Here is an 18,253-nt window from a genome sequence, read left to right as displayed (position 1 = left end):
TTTTGCACTATGGCCTATTTATTGCCTTACCTCCATAACTTGCTACATTTGCACACACTGTATATATATTTTCTATTTTCTGTTGTATTTTTTGACTTTATGTTTTGTTTTACCCCATATGTAACTCTGTGTTGTTGTTTTTATCGCACTGCTTTGCTTTATCTTGGCCAGGTCGCAGTTGTAAATGAGAACTTGTTCTCAACTGGCTTACCTGGTTAAATAAAGGTGAAATAAAATAAAATAAAATAAAAATGTAAATTGACCAATTCGGCACATTTGGGGAGACTTCATACAAAATAGTCACTTGATCAATCTGAAACTTTGCGCACACACTGCTTCTACCTAGTGGCAAAAACTCTAAATTGCGACTAAACTGCAATATTATATTGTGGCCTTTCTCTTGCATTTCAAAGATGAAAAAATATATATGTTTTTTTGTTTGTATTATCTTTTACCAGATCTAATGTGTTATATTCTTCTACATTATTTTCACATTTCCACAAACTTCAAAGTGTGTCCTTTCAAATGGTATCAAGAATATGCATATCCTTGCTTCAGGTCCTGAGCTACAGGCAGTTAGATTTGGGTAAGTCATTTTAGGCGAAGATTGAAAAAAAGGGTCCAATCCTTAAGAGGTTAACAGTAAACAAACGCAGTAAACAAAAGGCGAATGGAGATCCAAATAACCCTAACATAGCCTACAGCCTACTACAGTGAGATGCACAGCTGTCTTGCCAAATAAATAAGTAGGCCTATACAGGCTACACGTTGTGATGTGGCACAATACACTTATTTGAATCAAATTCGACCCGCGTAATCAATTAAGTAATGCCAGCCTACCATAAACACGTTTCCAATACGTACAGTTCCATTTACAACAACGAAAACCAATAGGCTACCAAGAAAAGCATAACAGAATACACTGTTTCTATTTCTATGATGAACAAACCGATAGTTAGCTATACCCAGGGGCATCATTTGGGTCCTTGCTTTGGGACTATATTGAATTCTGCATATATCACGCTATACCACAATAAACATAAACAATAAAATGCTTTTGACCAAGAAGTAGGCGAGAAATCTCTGCTGCGCTCTATCAGCACCATGGACAGTGCCCTACACACTAAATCAAGATTTTGATCAAAACCAACCAGCTAGATTGTTTCTTACCTTTTCAGAAGAGTTGGAGCCTCCTTGATGCTCTGTGGAGCATCCTGAGTAATCGATCATTCCATTTTCCCCGAAATCTTCTTGTTTGATCCCCCTCAAATGCCAGTTGGATTACTTGAGCTTTCCTCGGGTGTTGCATGCTTCTTCTGTGCTGACTGAACAACTTTGTCACGTTCAATGTCCCCGTCAGTGGTTGCTGGGTTGAAAAAAGGAACTCAATAATGTCAACAATCGCTGACACATACAGTGGGGAGAACAAGTATTTGATACACTGCCGATTTTGCAGGTTTTCCTACTTACAAAGCATGTAGAGGTCTGTAATTTTTATCATAGGTACACTTCAACTGTGAGAGACGGAATCTAAAACAAAAATCCAGAAAATCACATTGTATGATTTTTAAGTAATTAATTTGCATTTTATTGCATGACATAATTATTTGATCACCTACCAACCAGTAAGAATTCCAGCTCTCACAGACATGTTAGTTTTTCTTTAAGAAGCCCTCCTGTTCTCCACTCATTACCTGTATTAACTGCACCTGTTTGAACTCGTTACCTGTATAAAAGTCACCTTCCACACACTCAATCAAACAGACTCCAACCTCTCCACAATGGCCAAGACCAGAGCGCTGCGTAAGGACATCAGGGTTAAAATTGTAGTCCTGCACAAGGCTGGGATGGGCTACAGGACAATAGGCAAGCAGCTTGGTGAGAAGGCAACAACTATTGGCGCAATTATTAGAAAATGGAAGAAGTTCAAGATGACGGTCAATCACCCTCGGTCTGGGGCTCCATGCAAATTCTCACCTCGTGGGGCATCAATGATCATGAGGAAGGTGAGGGATCAGCCCAGAACTACACGGCAGGACCTGGTCAATGACCTGAAGAGAGCTGGGACCACAGTCTCAAAGAAAACCATTAGTAATACACTACGCCGTCATGGATTAAAATCCTGCAGCGCACGCAAGGTCACCCTGCTCAAGCCAGCGCATGTCCAGGCCCGTCTGAGGTTTGCCAATGACCATCTGGATGATCCAGAGGAGGAATGGGAGAAGGTCATGTGGTCTGATGAGACAAAAATAGAGCTTTTTGGTCTAAACTCCACTCGCCGTGTTTGGAGGAAGAAGAAGGATGAGTACAACCCCAAGAACACCATCCCAACCGTGAAGCATGGAGGTGGAAAAATCATTCTTTGGGGATGCTTTTCTGCAAAGGGGACAGGACGACTGCACCGTATTGAGGGGAGGATGGAAGGGGCCATGTATCGCGAGATCTTGGCCAACAACCTCCTTCCCTCAGTAAGAGCATTGAAGATGGGTCGTGGCTGGGTCTTCCAGCATGACAACGACCCGAAACACACAGCCAGGGCAACTAAGGAGTGGCTCCGTAAGAAGCATCTCAAGGTCCTGGAGTGGCCTAGCCAGTCTCCAGGCCTGACCCAAATAGAAAATCTTTGGAGGGAGCTGAAAGTCCGTATTGCCCAGCGACAGCCCCAAAACCTGAAGGATCTGGAGAAGGTCTGTATGGAGGAGAGGGCCAAAATCCCTGCTGCAGTGTGTGCAAACCTGGTCAAGACCTACAGGAAACATATGATCTCTGTAATTGCAAACAAAGGTTTCTGTACCAAATATTAAGTTCTGCTTATCTGATGTATCAAATACTTATGTCATGCAATAAAATGCAAATTAATTACTTAAAAATCATACAATGTAATTTTCTGGATTTTTGTTTTAGATTCTGTCTCTCACAGTTGAAGTGTACCTATGATAAAAATTACAGACCTCTACATGCTTTGTAAGTAGGAAAACCTGCAAAATCGGCAGTGTATCAAATACTTGTTCTCCCCACTGTACATGTGATTTCTGCCCAAGTATTGTCACCTCAGTATAGCACTTCAAACTAGTTTTTCTTCCCACAGTGTAGTGCATTTCAAATGCTCTTTGCTTGATGTGTGCCTTGCAAATCCTTTGGTACTATCAATAGCTTTCTTCCAGTTAGAATACCCAGCTTGGGTGAAGGCTTAGTCTGCGTTAGCATTGGACCCAACACAGAACTTTTGACATGGGATACAAAGTGCTTCATCTGCAGTAACCGAGTATTCCAGCCACTCTCTTCCTATGAACCAGTTGCTATTAAATTAACATTTTTGGACAGAAAACCTGCGGCTAGTGTAGGATTCTAGGCTAACCTGGACTGGCTCTTCTTTTCCAAGATTGTCAGGAACAGTCGGAGGTGGATGGAGCTGTGGACCCATTATCCTGGCAGCGCTTGTGGAAGGGTGGGTAGTCTCTGCACACGAAGCTAGCTGGAGCATGGCAGCATCATCGCTGCTGGGCTTGGCGGCGGCCTCGGTGGTTTGATGCTGCTGCTGCTGCTCATCGCTCTCTTTCTCCTTTTGGCTTTGTTTTGATACTTTGGCCAAGCCAATTTCTGATATCCATCGTGGCAGCGGTCGATTAGCTGGTTCGAGCTAGCTAAATAGGCTAAGGCTAATAACTAAAATGCTTTTTACATCTAGCTAAGAAGCTAATTAAACTGTAGTGGTGGGGCGTGAGGCAGAGTTGAGTGAAGCATCTTCAATGCCCTAATAAATCAAAATCAAAGATTACAGGTGGAGGTGTATCACATTATTCACTTAGCATACCACATATGAGAAACGTTTTTTCCACCTGCTTTTTATGGAAACCCAAAGGATTCCTCCCTAACCGCCTCAGCGGCTTTCCATAGCCCGCCTACATACACCACTGCGCACTCTGTCCATTGTGCTGACACAACGCAGGGGCGATACAGATTTTGCGGCAACTTGTCACTCAATCATTTGAACTTTTTTGCTATTTTTATATAGGGGCATAAAACTCAAACTGAGGGGGCACAAATATCAACTGAGGGGGCTAAGCCCCCTTTTGCCCGCTCATGGAGCCGGGCCCACCTACGGGTGACGCTCAAGCAGCCCAGATACATGGTGGACAATGCGTCATACTCCTTCATCTCGTTCTGCCGCTTGGACTCTGTTGCAGAGGGTGAAGGCTTTCTCCCACTCCTTCCGGGTCTCTGGTCTCATAGTGGTCTCAAACTGAAGGGGAGTGGCTACAAAGAGCTCTCACCAGCAGGCAGTTATCACATTAATTCTTAGCACTCCCGATCTCTCCCCAGACAGTTATCTCATACCAGGATCACTCCCTTTTTTGGTATCATCTCCCCTCCTACCTCAAAATCCAAGACTGTGAACCCCACATATGGGATGGGCCCATTAGCAGCCTTCAGGTCCACCAGTCAATGTCCTCTGGATCATATTGTTTCTAGTTTTGAATCCACTTCTGAAAGAAAGATTCAAGGAACAGTGTTACTTGAGATCCCGTGTCTATAGTGACACCTCCCATTTGGACCAGTACTGCTGGGCCGTTTCCTACCAGGATTGATGATGATAGGAGGCTCTGAAAAGTTAGACAGGACCCAGCCACTTGCTTTACAGTGACTGAGGGTGTTAGTTTAAAGCTGGTTGGTTGTCACCCTCCAGATGACATTGGGCCGCGAAGTGACCACTTCTCCCACAAAGAGAGCAGATGGGGCTGCCTTTCTGGTCCAACTGGTAGTTTGGAGCAACTCTGCTACTGTGCCGTGGAGCATCACGTCCTCCTGGTGGTCTATCTGGTACTCGAACAGCCAGCAACTGGGTACGAATTTCAGAGGACAGTGTGTCAGTTAGGCTTTTCATCTCACCTCGCATCTCAGTAATCAATTCTGTTCATACCTCCTTCCTCCATTGCTCCATGTCAATGGGCAATGGGGTTGCCCCTGTCTGGGGTGGGTGGTATCCAGCCGCAGCACACTGGGCCTCCGCCTGGATGTTCAGTCACCTCCTTCCAAAGCATGGCCCTCCGCAAATGACACGTTAAGGATATTACAAAGTTGTTTGTGATGTTCTTGACTGACCGGGCCTGCCATTAACCCCTGGAACCAAGTTTCTAGCAGGAAAGTGTCTATTAGTTTCTCCCTTGTCTTCTGCTCCACTATTTTTGCCAGCTCCTTCAGCCAAAGGGTGTAGCAGCCAATAGCCTCTATTTCACTTTGTTTGCATCCACCTGGTGTACGTGTACCGTACAATTCCTGGAAGAACATAAAAACTTGTGACACATTAGCTCTGTCAACAGCGGGCAAGATCAGTATGGGAGAGTGGGGTAAGGTGAGCCATTTTATACATTCAGCATCATTCCGTCAAGGGAAATATAGTATTATTTCTAACAAATGTATCTACGTACACTACCAGTCAAAAGTTTGGACACACCTACTGATTCAAGGGTTTTTCTTTATTTTTACTGTTTATTACATTGTAGAATAATAGTAAAGACATAAACAACTATGAAATAACACATATGGAATCATGTAGTAACCAAAAAAGTGTTAAACAAATCAAAATGTATGTTATATTTGAGATCCTTCAAATAGCCACCCTTTGCCTTGATGACAGCTTTGCACATTCTTGGCATTCTCTCAACCAGCTTCATGATGTAGTCACCTGGAATGCATGTCAATTAACAGGTGTGCCTTCTTAAAAGTTAATTAGTGGAATTTATTTTCTTCTTAATGTGTTTGAGCCAATTGGTTGTGTTGTGACAAGGTAGGGGGGGTATACAGAAGATACCCTATTTGGTAAAAGACCAAGTCCATATTATGGCAAGAACAGCTCAAATAAGCAAAGAGAAACAACAGTCCATCATTACTTTAAGACATGAAGGTCAGTCAATCCGGAAAATGTCAAGAACTTTGAAAGTTTCTTCAAGTGCAGTCGCAAAAACCATCAAGCGCTATGATGAAACTGGCTCTCATGAGGACCGCCACAGGAATGGAAGACCCAGAGTTACCTCTGCTGCAGAGGATAAGTTCATTAGAGTTACCAGCCTCAGAAATTGCAGCCCAAATAAATGCTTCACAGAGTTCAAGTCACAGACACATCTCAACATCAACTGTTCAGAGGAGACTGCGTGAATCAGGCCTTCATGGTCGAATTGCTGCAAAGAAACCGCTACTAAAGGACACCAATAAGAAGAAGAGACTTACTTGGGCCAGGACACAAGAGCAATGGACATTAGACCGGTGGAAATTTGTCCTTTGGTCTGGAGTCCAAATTTGAGATTTTTGGTTCCAACCGCCGTAGCTTTGTGAGTGAACGGATGATCTCCGCATGTGTAGTTCCCACCGTAAAGCATGGAGGAGGAGGTGTTATGGTGTGGGGGTGCTTTGCTGGTGACACTGTCTGTGATTTATTTAGAATTCAAGGCACACTTAACCAGCATGGCTACCACAGCATTCTGCAGCGATACGCCATCCCATCTGGTTTGGGCTTAGTGGGACTATTATTTATTTTTCAACAGGACAATGACCCAACACAACTCCAGGTTGTGTAAGGGCTATTTTACCAAGAAGGAGAGTGATGGAGTGCTGCATCAGTTGACCTGGCCTTCACAATCCCCCGACCTCAATCAAATTCAGATGGTTTGGGATGAGTCGGACCACAGAGTGAAGGAAAAGCAGCCAACACGTGCTCAGCATATGTGGGAACTCCTTCAAGACTGTTATATATATATATACAGTGAGGGAAAAAAGTATTTGATCCCCTGCTGATTTTGTACATTTGCCCACTGACAAAGAAATGATCAGTCTATAATTTTAATGGTAGGTTTATTTGAACAGTGAGAGACAGAATAACAAGACAACAATCCAGAAAAATGCATGTCAAAAATGTTATAAATTGATTTGCATTTTAATTAGGGAAATAAGTATTTGACCCCCTCTCAATCAGTAAGATTTCTGGCTCCCAGGTGTATTTTATACAGGTAAGATTTAGGAGCACACTCTTAAAGGGAGTGCTCCTAATCTCAGCTTGTTACCTGTATAAAAGACACCTGTCCACAGAAGCAATCAATCAATCAGATTCAAAAATCTCCACCATGGCCAAGACCAAAGAGCTCTCCAAGGATGTCAGGGACAAGATTGTAGACCTACACAAGGCTGGAATGGGCTACAAGACCATCGCCAAGCAGCTTGGTGAGAAGGTGACAACAGTTGTTGCGATTATTCGCAAATGGAAGAAACACAAAATAACTGTCAATCTCCCTCGGCCTGGGGCTCCATGCAAGATCTCACTTCGTGGAGTTGCAATGATCATGAGAACGGTGAGGAATCAGCCCAGAACTACACGGGAGGATCTTGTCATTGATCTCAAGGCAGCTGGGACCATAGTCACCAAGAAAACAATTGGTAACACACTACGCCGTGAAGGACTGAAATCCTGCAGCGCCCTCAAGGTCCCCCTGCTCAAGAAAGCACATATACAGGCCCGTCTGAAGTTTGCCAATTAACATCTGAATAATTTAGAGGAGAACTGGGTGAAAGTGTTGTGGTCAGATGAGACCAAAATGGAGCTCTTTGGCATCAACTCAACTGTTTGGAGGAGGAGGAATGCTGCCTATAACCCCAAGAACACCATCCCCACCGTCAAACATGGAGGTGGAAACATTATGCTTTGGGGGGGTTTTTCTGCTAAGGGGACAGGACAACTTCACCGCATCAAAGGGATGATGAACGGGGCCATGTACCGTCAAATCTTGGGTGAGAACCTCCTTCCCTCAGCTAGGGCATTGAAAATGGGTCGTGGATGGGTATTCCAGCATGACAATGACCCAAAACACACGGCCAAGGCAACAAAGGAGTGGCTCAAGAAGAAGCACATTAAGGTCCTGCCAGTCTCCAGACCTTAATCCCATAGAAAATCTGTGGAGGGAGCTGAAGGTTCGAGTTGCCAAACATCAGCCTCTAAACCTTAATGACTTGGAGAAGATCTGCAAAGAGGAGTGGGACAAAATCCCTCCTGAGATTTGTGCAAACCTGGTGGCCAACTACAAGAAACGTCTGACCTCTGTGATTGCCAACAAGGGTTTTGCCACCAAGTACTAAGTCATGTTTTGCAGAGGGGTCAAATACTTATTTCCCTTATTAAAATGCAAATCAATTTATAACATTTTTGACATGCGTTTTTCTGGATTTTTTTGGTTTTTATTCTGTCTCTCACTGTTCAAATAAACCTACCATTAAAATTATAGACTGATCATTTTTTTGTCAGTGGGCAAACGTACAAAATCAGCAGGGGATCAAATACTTTTTTCCCCTCACTGTATATATATATATAGTATAATTGCAGGAAATTAGCTGTAAAACTGCTAAATGTAGTGTTATAATTAAGCAATAAGGAGGTGGTGTGGTATATGGCCAATATACCACCGCTAAGGGCTGTTCTTATGCACGACGCAATGCGGAGTTAGCCGTGGTATATTGGCCATATACCACAAACCGCTGAGGTGCCTTATTGCTATTTTAAACTGGTTACCAACGTAATTAGAGCAGTAAAAATAAATGTTTTGTCATAACCGTGGTATGCGGTCTGATATACCACGTCAGCCAATCAGCGTTCAGTGCTCGAACCACCAGTTTATATTTGATCATTCACTCCCAATGTACTTTCAATGCCAACCACTAGAGGACAGCATTCCTACACCACACGCTGTTGAAGCGATAGGTGCGCCTTTTTGTCCGCAATGCACAGAAGTGCGATAAAAAGGACATGCAATTTATTCGCCCCAAAGCATGACTAGCGTTGGCACCATGACGTAAGGCTACAATTTCATTTTCATTAAGAAAATACAAATATTTCCCTCTCAGTTGTTGCCCAATGCCCTTTGTTATTCACACGATTTGGTCCTTATTTGTAGACTCTCACAGATGGGCGGTGTTTTATCCGAAGCAGCTCTATATACCCGTAATAGATAGTCTATGAAATACATGGAAATACACGGACCATGAGAGTACAGTGATCGGACTAGCTGTCAAAGTAACGCCTACAAGCTACAACAAGAGGTAAGCTATTAAATATATTTTAAGAGAAAGTTTCAGGATAGATAGTGGCTTTTAGTGCCCAAAAGCGCTCTAATTACTAGGATACTACTTTAGATTTGTATATTCTGCATCATACACCAGTGAAATCTTTGTTTAAATGTTCATCCTTCATTGTTATTTGATCCATAGCATATACTAGCTGTATTGATCAAAACTTATTTGGCTGGGGTAACAGGCCTATTGTATTACCAAATGCATATGTGGTGTGGTGTGATATGGTTGCTTAAATGTTGGTAGGCTAACGATGTCCTTTAATCTTGTGACAACAACAATGTGGTAGCAACAATGTATAGCCAATTTCTTGCCTAAAGAAAATCGTTTACAGAGAGATGTGAGAGGATTTTATGCTCCCCTTTGCTCTGGTCAAATTGACTAAGCTAAATGGGATTGTGTTCATGAGCTAGCAGGTTCTTTTTTACAATAATTATTTTAAAGAATGTCATGTGGCTTAATCTTATTCAAGAAAGTGAAAGGGATTGGATTTCACAACACAGCCCTTTAGGCAAGGCTCAAAACAGCCTTTATTTTCACTGTGGCATCAGGGTTTTTCTTTGAGGTGTGTTACTCAATTGGATATTTCAAAAAGAAGATGCTGGGTCAGAAGTTACCATTTATCCTCAATGGAGCAAGTGGAGCCTCATTCTGTGAGAGAATGGTAGCTGTTGGGCTTGGCCAGTCCCTTGATGGTAGAACGAAGCCCTTAATTTTACCTTCACATTTCTAAGGTTAAGTGACTGATCCTATGTCAGCAGTTCAGAGGCAGATTTCCACACTGGATTAAGCCAGATTCAAGGATGTGTGTGGGCTTATGTGTGTGTGTTTGTTTCACCCTCTGTGTATCTTTCATAGGAGACCTGTGTCAAGAGCGGGTGTAAGATGAGGCTCATATAAACCACTCAAACAGTGTTCAGACGTGTAAGGTGACATCCATTTAGATGATTGTACAGACACAAGGTTATTAAGAACTATTTTAGTCCATGGTGGCCTACCCTGGTCCTGGAAAGCTTTGAACTTTGACCCCAGCCCGTGCCTCTCTACTCTGCCCAATGCAGACTATGATGTGTGAGTCCTCCCTGGTGCGATGCCTGCAGCTGTGTGTGTTCTTACTGATGGTGGCCAGACTGCAGGGTGAGTGGACATAGCACTTGACATATTGACAAATTGTTATTTGTATTAGTAAGTTCACCACATTATTGTGGTTTTGCTCATGTTTCCGCCAAATAATATGTTAGACATCTACAGTGCCTTCAGAAAGTATTTAGAGCCCTTGGCTTATTCCACATTTTGTTTCGTTACAGCCTGAATGTTAAAATCATTTTTTTTTATCACCCATCTACACACAATACCCCATAATGACAAAGTGAACACATGTTTTTGTAGTTTTTGCAAATTTATTGAAAATGAAATACAGAAATATCTAATTCACATAAGTACACTACATGACCAAAAGTATGTGGACACCTGCTTATCGAACATCTCAATCCAAAATCATGGGCGTTGATATAGATGGAGTTGGTCTAACCTTTGCTGCTATAACAGTCTGCACTATTCTGGGAAGGCTTTCCACTAGATGTTGGAACATTTCTGAGGGGACTTACTTCCATTCAGCCACAAGAGCATTAGTGAGGTCAGGCACTGATGTTGGGTGATTAGGCCTGGCGTGCAGTCGGCGTTCAATTTCATCACAAAGGTGTTCAATGGAGTTGAGGTCAGTTCTATGTGCAAGCCAGTCAAGTTCTTCCACACCAATCTCGACAAACCATTTCTGTATGGACCTCGCTTTGTGCACAGGGGCATTGTCATGCTGAATCAGGAAAGGGCCATCCCCAAACTGTTGCCACAAAGTTGGAAGCACAGAATCGTGTAGAATGTCGTTGTATGCTGTAGCGTTAAGATTTCCCTCCACTGCAACTAAGGGGCCTAGCCCTAACCATGAAAAACAGCCCCAGACCATTATTCCTCCTCCACCAAACTTTACAGTTTGCATTCAGGCAGGTAGCGTTCTCCTGGCATCCGCCAAACCCAGAGTCGTCCATTGGACTGCCAGATGGTGAAGTGTGATTAATCACTCCAGAGAACGCGTTTCCACTGCTCCACAGTCCAATGGCGGCAAACTTTACACCACTCCAGCCAACACTTGCCATTGCGCATTGTGATCTTCGGCTTGTGTGCGGCTACTCGGCAATGGAAACCCATTTCATGAAGCTCCCGATGAACAGTTCTTGTGCTGACGTTGCTTGCAGAGGCAGTTTTGAACTCAGTATTGAGTGTTGCAACCGAGGACAGACGATTTTTACGCGCTACGCGCTTCAGCACTCTGCGGTCCCGTTCTGTGAGCTTGTGTGGCCTACCACTTCGCGGCGGAGCCGTTTTTGCTCCTAGACGTTTCCATTTCACAATAACAGCACTTACGGTTGACTGGGGCAGCTCTTGCAGGGCCGAAATTTTACGAACTGACTTGTTGGAAAGGTGGCATCCTATGACAGTGCCACGTTGAAAGTCACTGAGCTCTTCAGTAAGGCCATTCTACTGCCAATGTTTGTCTATGGAGATTGCATGGCTGTGTTCGATTTTATACACCTATCAGCAATGGGTGTGGCTGAAATAGTGGAAAGCAAACTGAACCAGGTTTTCCTCTAGGATTTTCCCTGTGCAAAATCCCTGTGCAAAACTCCCTAGTCCTTGCATATGACAAGGAAATATGGAGAGTGGTACTCAGTAATGCGTTGTATTGGATTTGTCCCAAACATAACACTTTTTATTCAGGACAAAAAGTGAATTACTTTGCCACATTTTTTTCAGTATTACTTAGTGCCTTGTTGCAAACAGGATGCATGTTTTGGAATATTTTAATTCTGTACAGGCTTCCTTTTTTTCACTCTGTCAATTAGATTAGTATTGTGGAGTAACTACAATGTTGTTGATCCATCCTCTGTTTTCTCCTATCACAGCCATTAAACTCTGTAACTGTTTTAAAGTCACCATAAGCCTCGTGGTGAAATCCCTGAGCGGTTTCCTTCCTCTCCGGGCAACTGAGTTAGGAAGGACGCCTGTATCTTTGTAATGACTGGGTGTCCTGATACACCAGCCAAAGTGTAATTAATAACTTCACCATGCTCAAATGGATATTCAATGTCTGCTTTTTTTTTATCCATCTACCAATAGCTGCCCTTCTTTGCGAGACATTGGAAAACCTCCCTGGTCTTTGTGGTTGAATCTGTGTTTGAAATTCACTTCTCGACTGAGGGACCTTATGTGAGATACAGAGATGTGGTAGTCATTCAAAAATCATTTAAAACACAGTCCATGCAACTTATTATGTGACTTGTTAAGCAAATATTTACTCCTGAACTTATTTAGGCTTTCCAAAACAAAGGGGTTGAATACTTATTGACATATTAAATTCAGGCTGTAACACAACAAAATGTGGAATAAGTAATGGGCAGATCAGTCAAACAACAAGTGCATGAGTTGTTTGAATGATCTGTGATCCCTGTTGTCCCTTCCCCTACCAATGTCCCAGGCAAGGTAACAGCCCCTGAGCGCGTGGAGGCCCCCGTGGAACTCCCCTTCACTCTGACCTGTCTGGTATCTAAGGGGCGTGGGGACAGCCTGAAACAGGTGCGCTGGCTGGATGTCCAGAACCAGACTCTGTTGACCTACCAGCCCAGCCAGAAGGACAGCGTGAGCGGCCAGCAGCATGTAGAGCTGGCCCCCTCCCCCAAGGACACCTCAGCCATCACCATCCGCAGGGTGGGCTTCAGAGACGAGGGCTGCTACACCTGCATCTTTGACCTTTACCCCTCGGGATCGCAGGAGGGTCACACCTGCCTCACCGTCACATGTGAATAGAGGAGAATGTTCAGATTTCCTCTGTGTCATTGCTGTGTTACTCTTTGATAGGAGTCTGAGTGTCACAGCTGAGTGCATTGGCATGTCCCAATCATTGTTTTATACTTCTCTTTTTCCTGCCCTGCTTCACTCGCTCCTTCTGAATCTTTGATCTTAGAGGAGTTAATATGTCAACAGAGAAATGGAGGAAGGGGGCAGAGGTTATCTGTATTCAGATACAGTGGCTGGAAGCGTTAAGGGGACAGAGAGAAACAACAGGAAGAGAGAGAGGGGAATAGAAAGAAATGTCTGGGGTGTTCTGGTCAGCAGCATGGCCACTCACATGAGGTTTACAAGGAGCGTGTTGTTGATTCTGAACTCAATTTATACTCTATTTTCTGCCCATCCTTTTGTTTGGTGCCATACTTTTTTTCTCAGTGGACTCAGTGGTGCCTTGCTACCTATATGGAGACCTATTCAGGAAAGGGGAAATGAAAGTGGGATATCTAGTCAGTTGTACAACTGAATGCATTCAACTGAAATGTGTCTTCCACATTTAACCCAACCAGGAAGTCACTCCTCTTTTGATAAACCTCTATACTATAGGGATGACTCAGATGGATGTAGAGAGATGTCATGACTCCCATCCCTATGTGCTGTTGTCATATGTTCCCATATCAGCGTGTAGCATAGAAGCTGTGGGAGCAGACCCATGTGTTACTGACAGGTCTGTGTGGTCACAGACTGTGGTTAGGGGAGGGGAGGCTCATACTGGTAATCAGAAACTGCTGTTGCAGACAGAACGGTAGACGCACAGATAGCATACCATAGTGTGTGTGTGTGTGTCTGTCTGTCTGCGATAACATATTATTTCCCTCTCCTCCAGCCCGTGTGACTGCTGAAGGTAACAAGACAGTGGTGAGTGGTAAGGCGGCAGCCCTGTCTTGCTCCTATGGCCTGCCAGAGAAGGTACAGCAGGTGCTGTGGAGACATACAGCAGAGCAGGGGGACTCCAGCGAAGTAGCCTCCTATGCCAAGCGCAGCGACCCCATGATCGAGCCGCCCTACCAGGAGAGGGCCTGGCTGACCCCCTCCCTTTCCCACAGCCAGCTGTCCATCAGACCAGTCAGCGTCCAGGATGAGGGCTGCTACACCTGCGAGTACCACACCTACCCAGAGGGCACCAAGAGCGCTACCGTCTGCCTCACTGTCTTTGGTAGGAAGGGTACTCAACATACACCTTCCTCACTGTCTTTGGCAGGGTTAAGCTAAACATCCTCCTCACTGTCTAATAGTGTCTATAGTAATGATAGTAATCTATAGTAATGATGATTTAATATAATGCCAGCATACCCATCTTCATGTGCATGTGCTTTACACTGTGTTAAATGGGTGTAACTGTAGAGTGGGAGCCTAGGTAGTGCAAGATGTTTGAATCCCCAGCATGATAGTTAATCTGGTACAGACCTGACTGTGCTGAATGAACCAGACTGGTGAATGCTCTCTTTCACTCCATAGAGAAGAGTTATTACTCCTCTGTTATAGTAATATACAGTGCAGACCCTAAGGTGAGGAATAATACTGCTGTTGTGATTGGATGATGGTGGTCGAAATGTTATCAAATATTAGGTTATAACACTGGGAGTTATTTTGTTGCTGTTGTGATTCGCTGATGGTGGTCGATATGTTATCAAATATTAGGTTATAGCACTGGGAGTTCTTTTGTTGCTGTTGTGATTGGCTGATGGTGGTCGATATGTTATCAAATATTAGGTTATAACACTGGGAGGTCTTTTGTTGCTGTTGTGATTGGCTGATGGTGGTCGATATGTTATCAAATATTAGGTTATAACACTTTTTTTTGGTTACTTCTGCATAGTTTCACCTAGGCAAGGGAGGGAGATGATTTGACAAATGTGTGTGTGTGTGCACGAGTGCATGCACGTGCACGACACGTGTGTGTGCTCTGACCTCTGTGTCCACTGACAGCATTGACAGTCTTAAATGACGAACATGGTTGTAGTGACAGTGAAAGAGGCAGTTTAACAATATGCCGCTACTCCTATTTGATTACTACTGCTGCTACAGTATGCTATAGCCCAGAGGTGCTCCCTGAACAGCCATATGTTAGATGTAGGCTGAGACCTGAAGGCAGCTCTAAAGGGATTGAGGTGGAAATGAGTGTATCTAATACTGTGCTGTTCCTGACATGGTTGTGGCTGAAAATGAGGTATATCTGTTGCTGGTAAGGGCTCTTCAGGGAAGAGGTACAGGTGGGTTTATTTCATGGTGGATTTATTACCTGACACACTGTATACTGTGGGAGACGCATGCACACGCCCACACACACACACACACACACACACAGACACACAGACACACACACACACATACACACACACACACACTCGTTTCAAATCAGTGTTTGATCATCATTCGTTTTCCGGCTGTTTGAAGTTGTAGTTAGTGGTGTTTGTGTGATTAAGTGAAACACAAACCCAGAATGAATAGAACGGACTTGGAAGCTTTAACCCTGGCAATTGACTGGTAAACTCATGGGTACACTCGCAATGGCTGCCTGGTATTGTGAAATGTTCTATCAACTGATGCTGGATTGCCATGGTAATGTAGAATGTTCATTCAAATGATGCTAACTGATGTGGCTCGTGCAATGGAATATATATATTTTTAATGTCAGTTGAATTGACTCAACAAATCACAGCAAAGATTGAAGGGTACACTTCCTGATTTTACTTCCTGGCATGGGTACACTCAAAATGGCTGCCAGTCCACCCATTATGCCCTCATTGTCTTGAATGGAGATGCCCTTTCTATTAATTCTTATTTCTATGGATGTGTCTCCCTGAAGGAGCACTGACAGAGAGTTTACATTAGCAGTAAATAATGGATCTATTAAATGGAGAGAGGGGGGAGTAAAGTGTGACACCCAAAGGCATGACTGTATTACTGTTTCAGGCAGACAGTGCTCCCTACTGTCTCATCAACCCCACCTCTCTCTCCCTTTTCCCATTTCTCTCATTCTTGCTCTCCCTCCCTCTCTCTGTCTTTTCCCTGTCAGCCCAGTCAAACAGCAAGGCATTTGTCTCAAATGGAACTGCCAGCGATTCCAGCAGAAAAGCTCTCTCTCTCTCTCTCTCTCTCTCTCTCTCTCTCTCTCTCTCTCTCTCTCTCTCTCTCTCTCTCTCTCTCTCTCTCTCTCTCTCTCTCTCTCTCTCTCTCTCTCTCCCTCTCTCCCTCTCTCCCTCTCTCCCTCTCCCCCTCTTCACTGGTATTATGACCTTGTTATGGTACTACTCTCCCTTCTCTTTTCCTCAGTCTGCCTGTTTTAGAATGTTATTCTGTTTTTCTTGTTTGAAATCTGGGTGGAGGAGGAAGACCGAGATGAAAATATAGAGAATAAGACTAACAAGGAGGGAAAGAGACTTGACTTCTTTCTCTTGGTGTTCATTCATGTACTGTATGACATCACAATGCTATGTCAGTAGATAGCAGTCTTGGTACATATCACAGTGCTATGTCAGTAGATAGCAGTCTTGGTACATATCACAGTGCTATGTCAGTAGATAGCAGTCTTGGTACATATCACAGTGCTATGTCATTAGATTGCAGTCTTGGTACATATCACAGTGCTATGTCAGTAGATAGCAGTCTTGGCAAAGAGTCAATACAGGACTAAGATTGAATCGTACTACACTGGCTCTGACGCTCGTCGGATGTGGCAGGGCTTGAAAACTATTACAGACTACAAAGGGAAGCACAGCCGCGAGCTGCCCAGTGACACAAGACTTCCAGACGAGCTAAACCAATTCTATGCTCGCTTCGAGGAAAGCAACACTGAAGCATGCATGAGAGCACCAGCTGTTCCAGATGACTATGTGATCACGCTCTCCGTAGCCGATGTGAGTAAGACTTTTAAGCAGGTCAACATTCACAAGGCCGCAGGGCCAGACGGATTACCAGGACGTGTACTCCGAGCATGTGCTGACCAACCGGCAAGTGTCTTCACTGACATTTTCAACATGTCCCTGACTGAGTCTGTAATACCAACATGTTTCAAGCAGACCACCATAGTCCCCGTGCCCAAGGACTCTAAGATAACCTGCCTAAATGACTACCGACCCGTAGCACTGACGTCTGTAGCCATGAAGTGCTTTGAAAGGCTGGTCATGGCTCACATCAACAGTATTATCCCAGAAACCCTAGACCCACTCCAATTTGCATACCGCCCCAACAGATCCACAGATGATGCAATCTCTATTGCACTCCACACTGCCCTTTCCCACCTGGACAAGAGGAACACCTACGTGAGAATGCTATTCATTGACTACAGCTCAGCATTCAACACCATAGTGCCCTCAAAGCTCTTCACTAAGCTAAGGATCCTGGGACTAAACACCTCCCTCTGCAACTGGATCCTGGACTTCCTGACGGGCCGCCCCCAAGTGGTAAGGGTAGGTAACAACACATCTGCCACACTGATCCTCAACACGTGGGCCCCTCAGGGGTGCGTGCTCAGTCCCCTCCTGTACTCCCTGTTCACCCATGACTGCATGGCCAGGCACGACTCCAACACCATCATTAAGTTTGCCGACGACACAACAGTGGTAGGCCTGATCACCGACAACGATGAGACAGCCTATAGGGAGGAGGTCAGAGACCTGGCCGTGTGGTGCCAGGACAACAACCTCTCCCTCAACGTGACCAAGACAAAGGAGATGATTCTGGACTACAGGAAAAAAAAGAGGACTGAGCACGCCCCCATTCTCATCGACGGGGCTGTAGTGGAACAGGTTGAGAGCTTCAAGTTCGTTGGTGTCCACATCACCAACGAACTATCATGGTCCAAACACACCAAGACAGTCGTGAAGAGGGCACGACAAAGCCTATTCCCCCTCAGGAGACTGAAAAGATTTGGCATGGGTCCTCAGATCCTCAAAAAATTCTACAGCTGCACCATCGAGAGCATCCTGACTGGTTGCATCACCGCCTGGTATGGAAACTGCTTGGCCTCCGACCACAAGGCACTACAGAGGGTAGTGCGTACGGCCCAGTACATCACTGGGGCCAAGCTTCCTGCCATCCAGGACCTCTATACCAGGCGGTGTCAGAGGAAAGCCCTCAAAATTGTCAAAGACTCCAGCCACCCTAGTCATAGACTGTTCTCTCTGCTACCGCACGGCAAGCGGTACCGGAGTGCCAAGTCTAGGTTAATTATTTATGCATAGTCACTTTAACTCTGCCAACATGTACATATTACTTCAACTACCTCAACTAGCCGGTG

The 18,253-nt window shown here is 44.5% G+C and overlaps 1 protein-coding gene across 1 annotated transcript in view; it reads left to right on the top strand.

The window, feature by feature from the left end:
* Window positions 1–10,175: 10,175 nt before the first annotated feature.
* LOC311143827 (OX-2 membrane glycoprotein-like) overlaps window positions 10,176–18,253 on the top strand; it is a gene marked incomplete at both ends in the record, with an annotated part of 10,657 nt that continues 2,579 nt past the window's right edge. The window contains 3 exons of the mRNA XM_084179709.1: window positions 10,176–10,248; window positions 12,644–12,964; window positions 13,838–14,167. Of these exons, the coding sequence (XP_084035835.1) occupies window positions 10,176–10,248; window positions 12,644–12,964; window positions 13,838–14,167 (724 nt within the window). The remainder of the gene's footprint in view (window positions 10,249–12,643; window positions 12,965–13,837; window positions 14,168–18,253) is intronic.

Source organism: Coregonus lavaretus, assembly GCF_964263955.1.
Source record: "Coregonus lavaretus genome assembly, chromosome: 16".
In the NCBI taxonomy this organism is placed as follows: Eukaryota; Metazoa; Chordata; class Actinopteri; order Salmoniformes; family Salmonidae; genus Coregonus; species Coregonus lavaretus.
The sequence above is the reverse complement of the archived record's forward strand: the minus strand, read 5'-3'. Positions and strand labels throughout refer to the sequence as shown.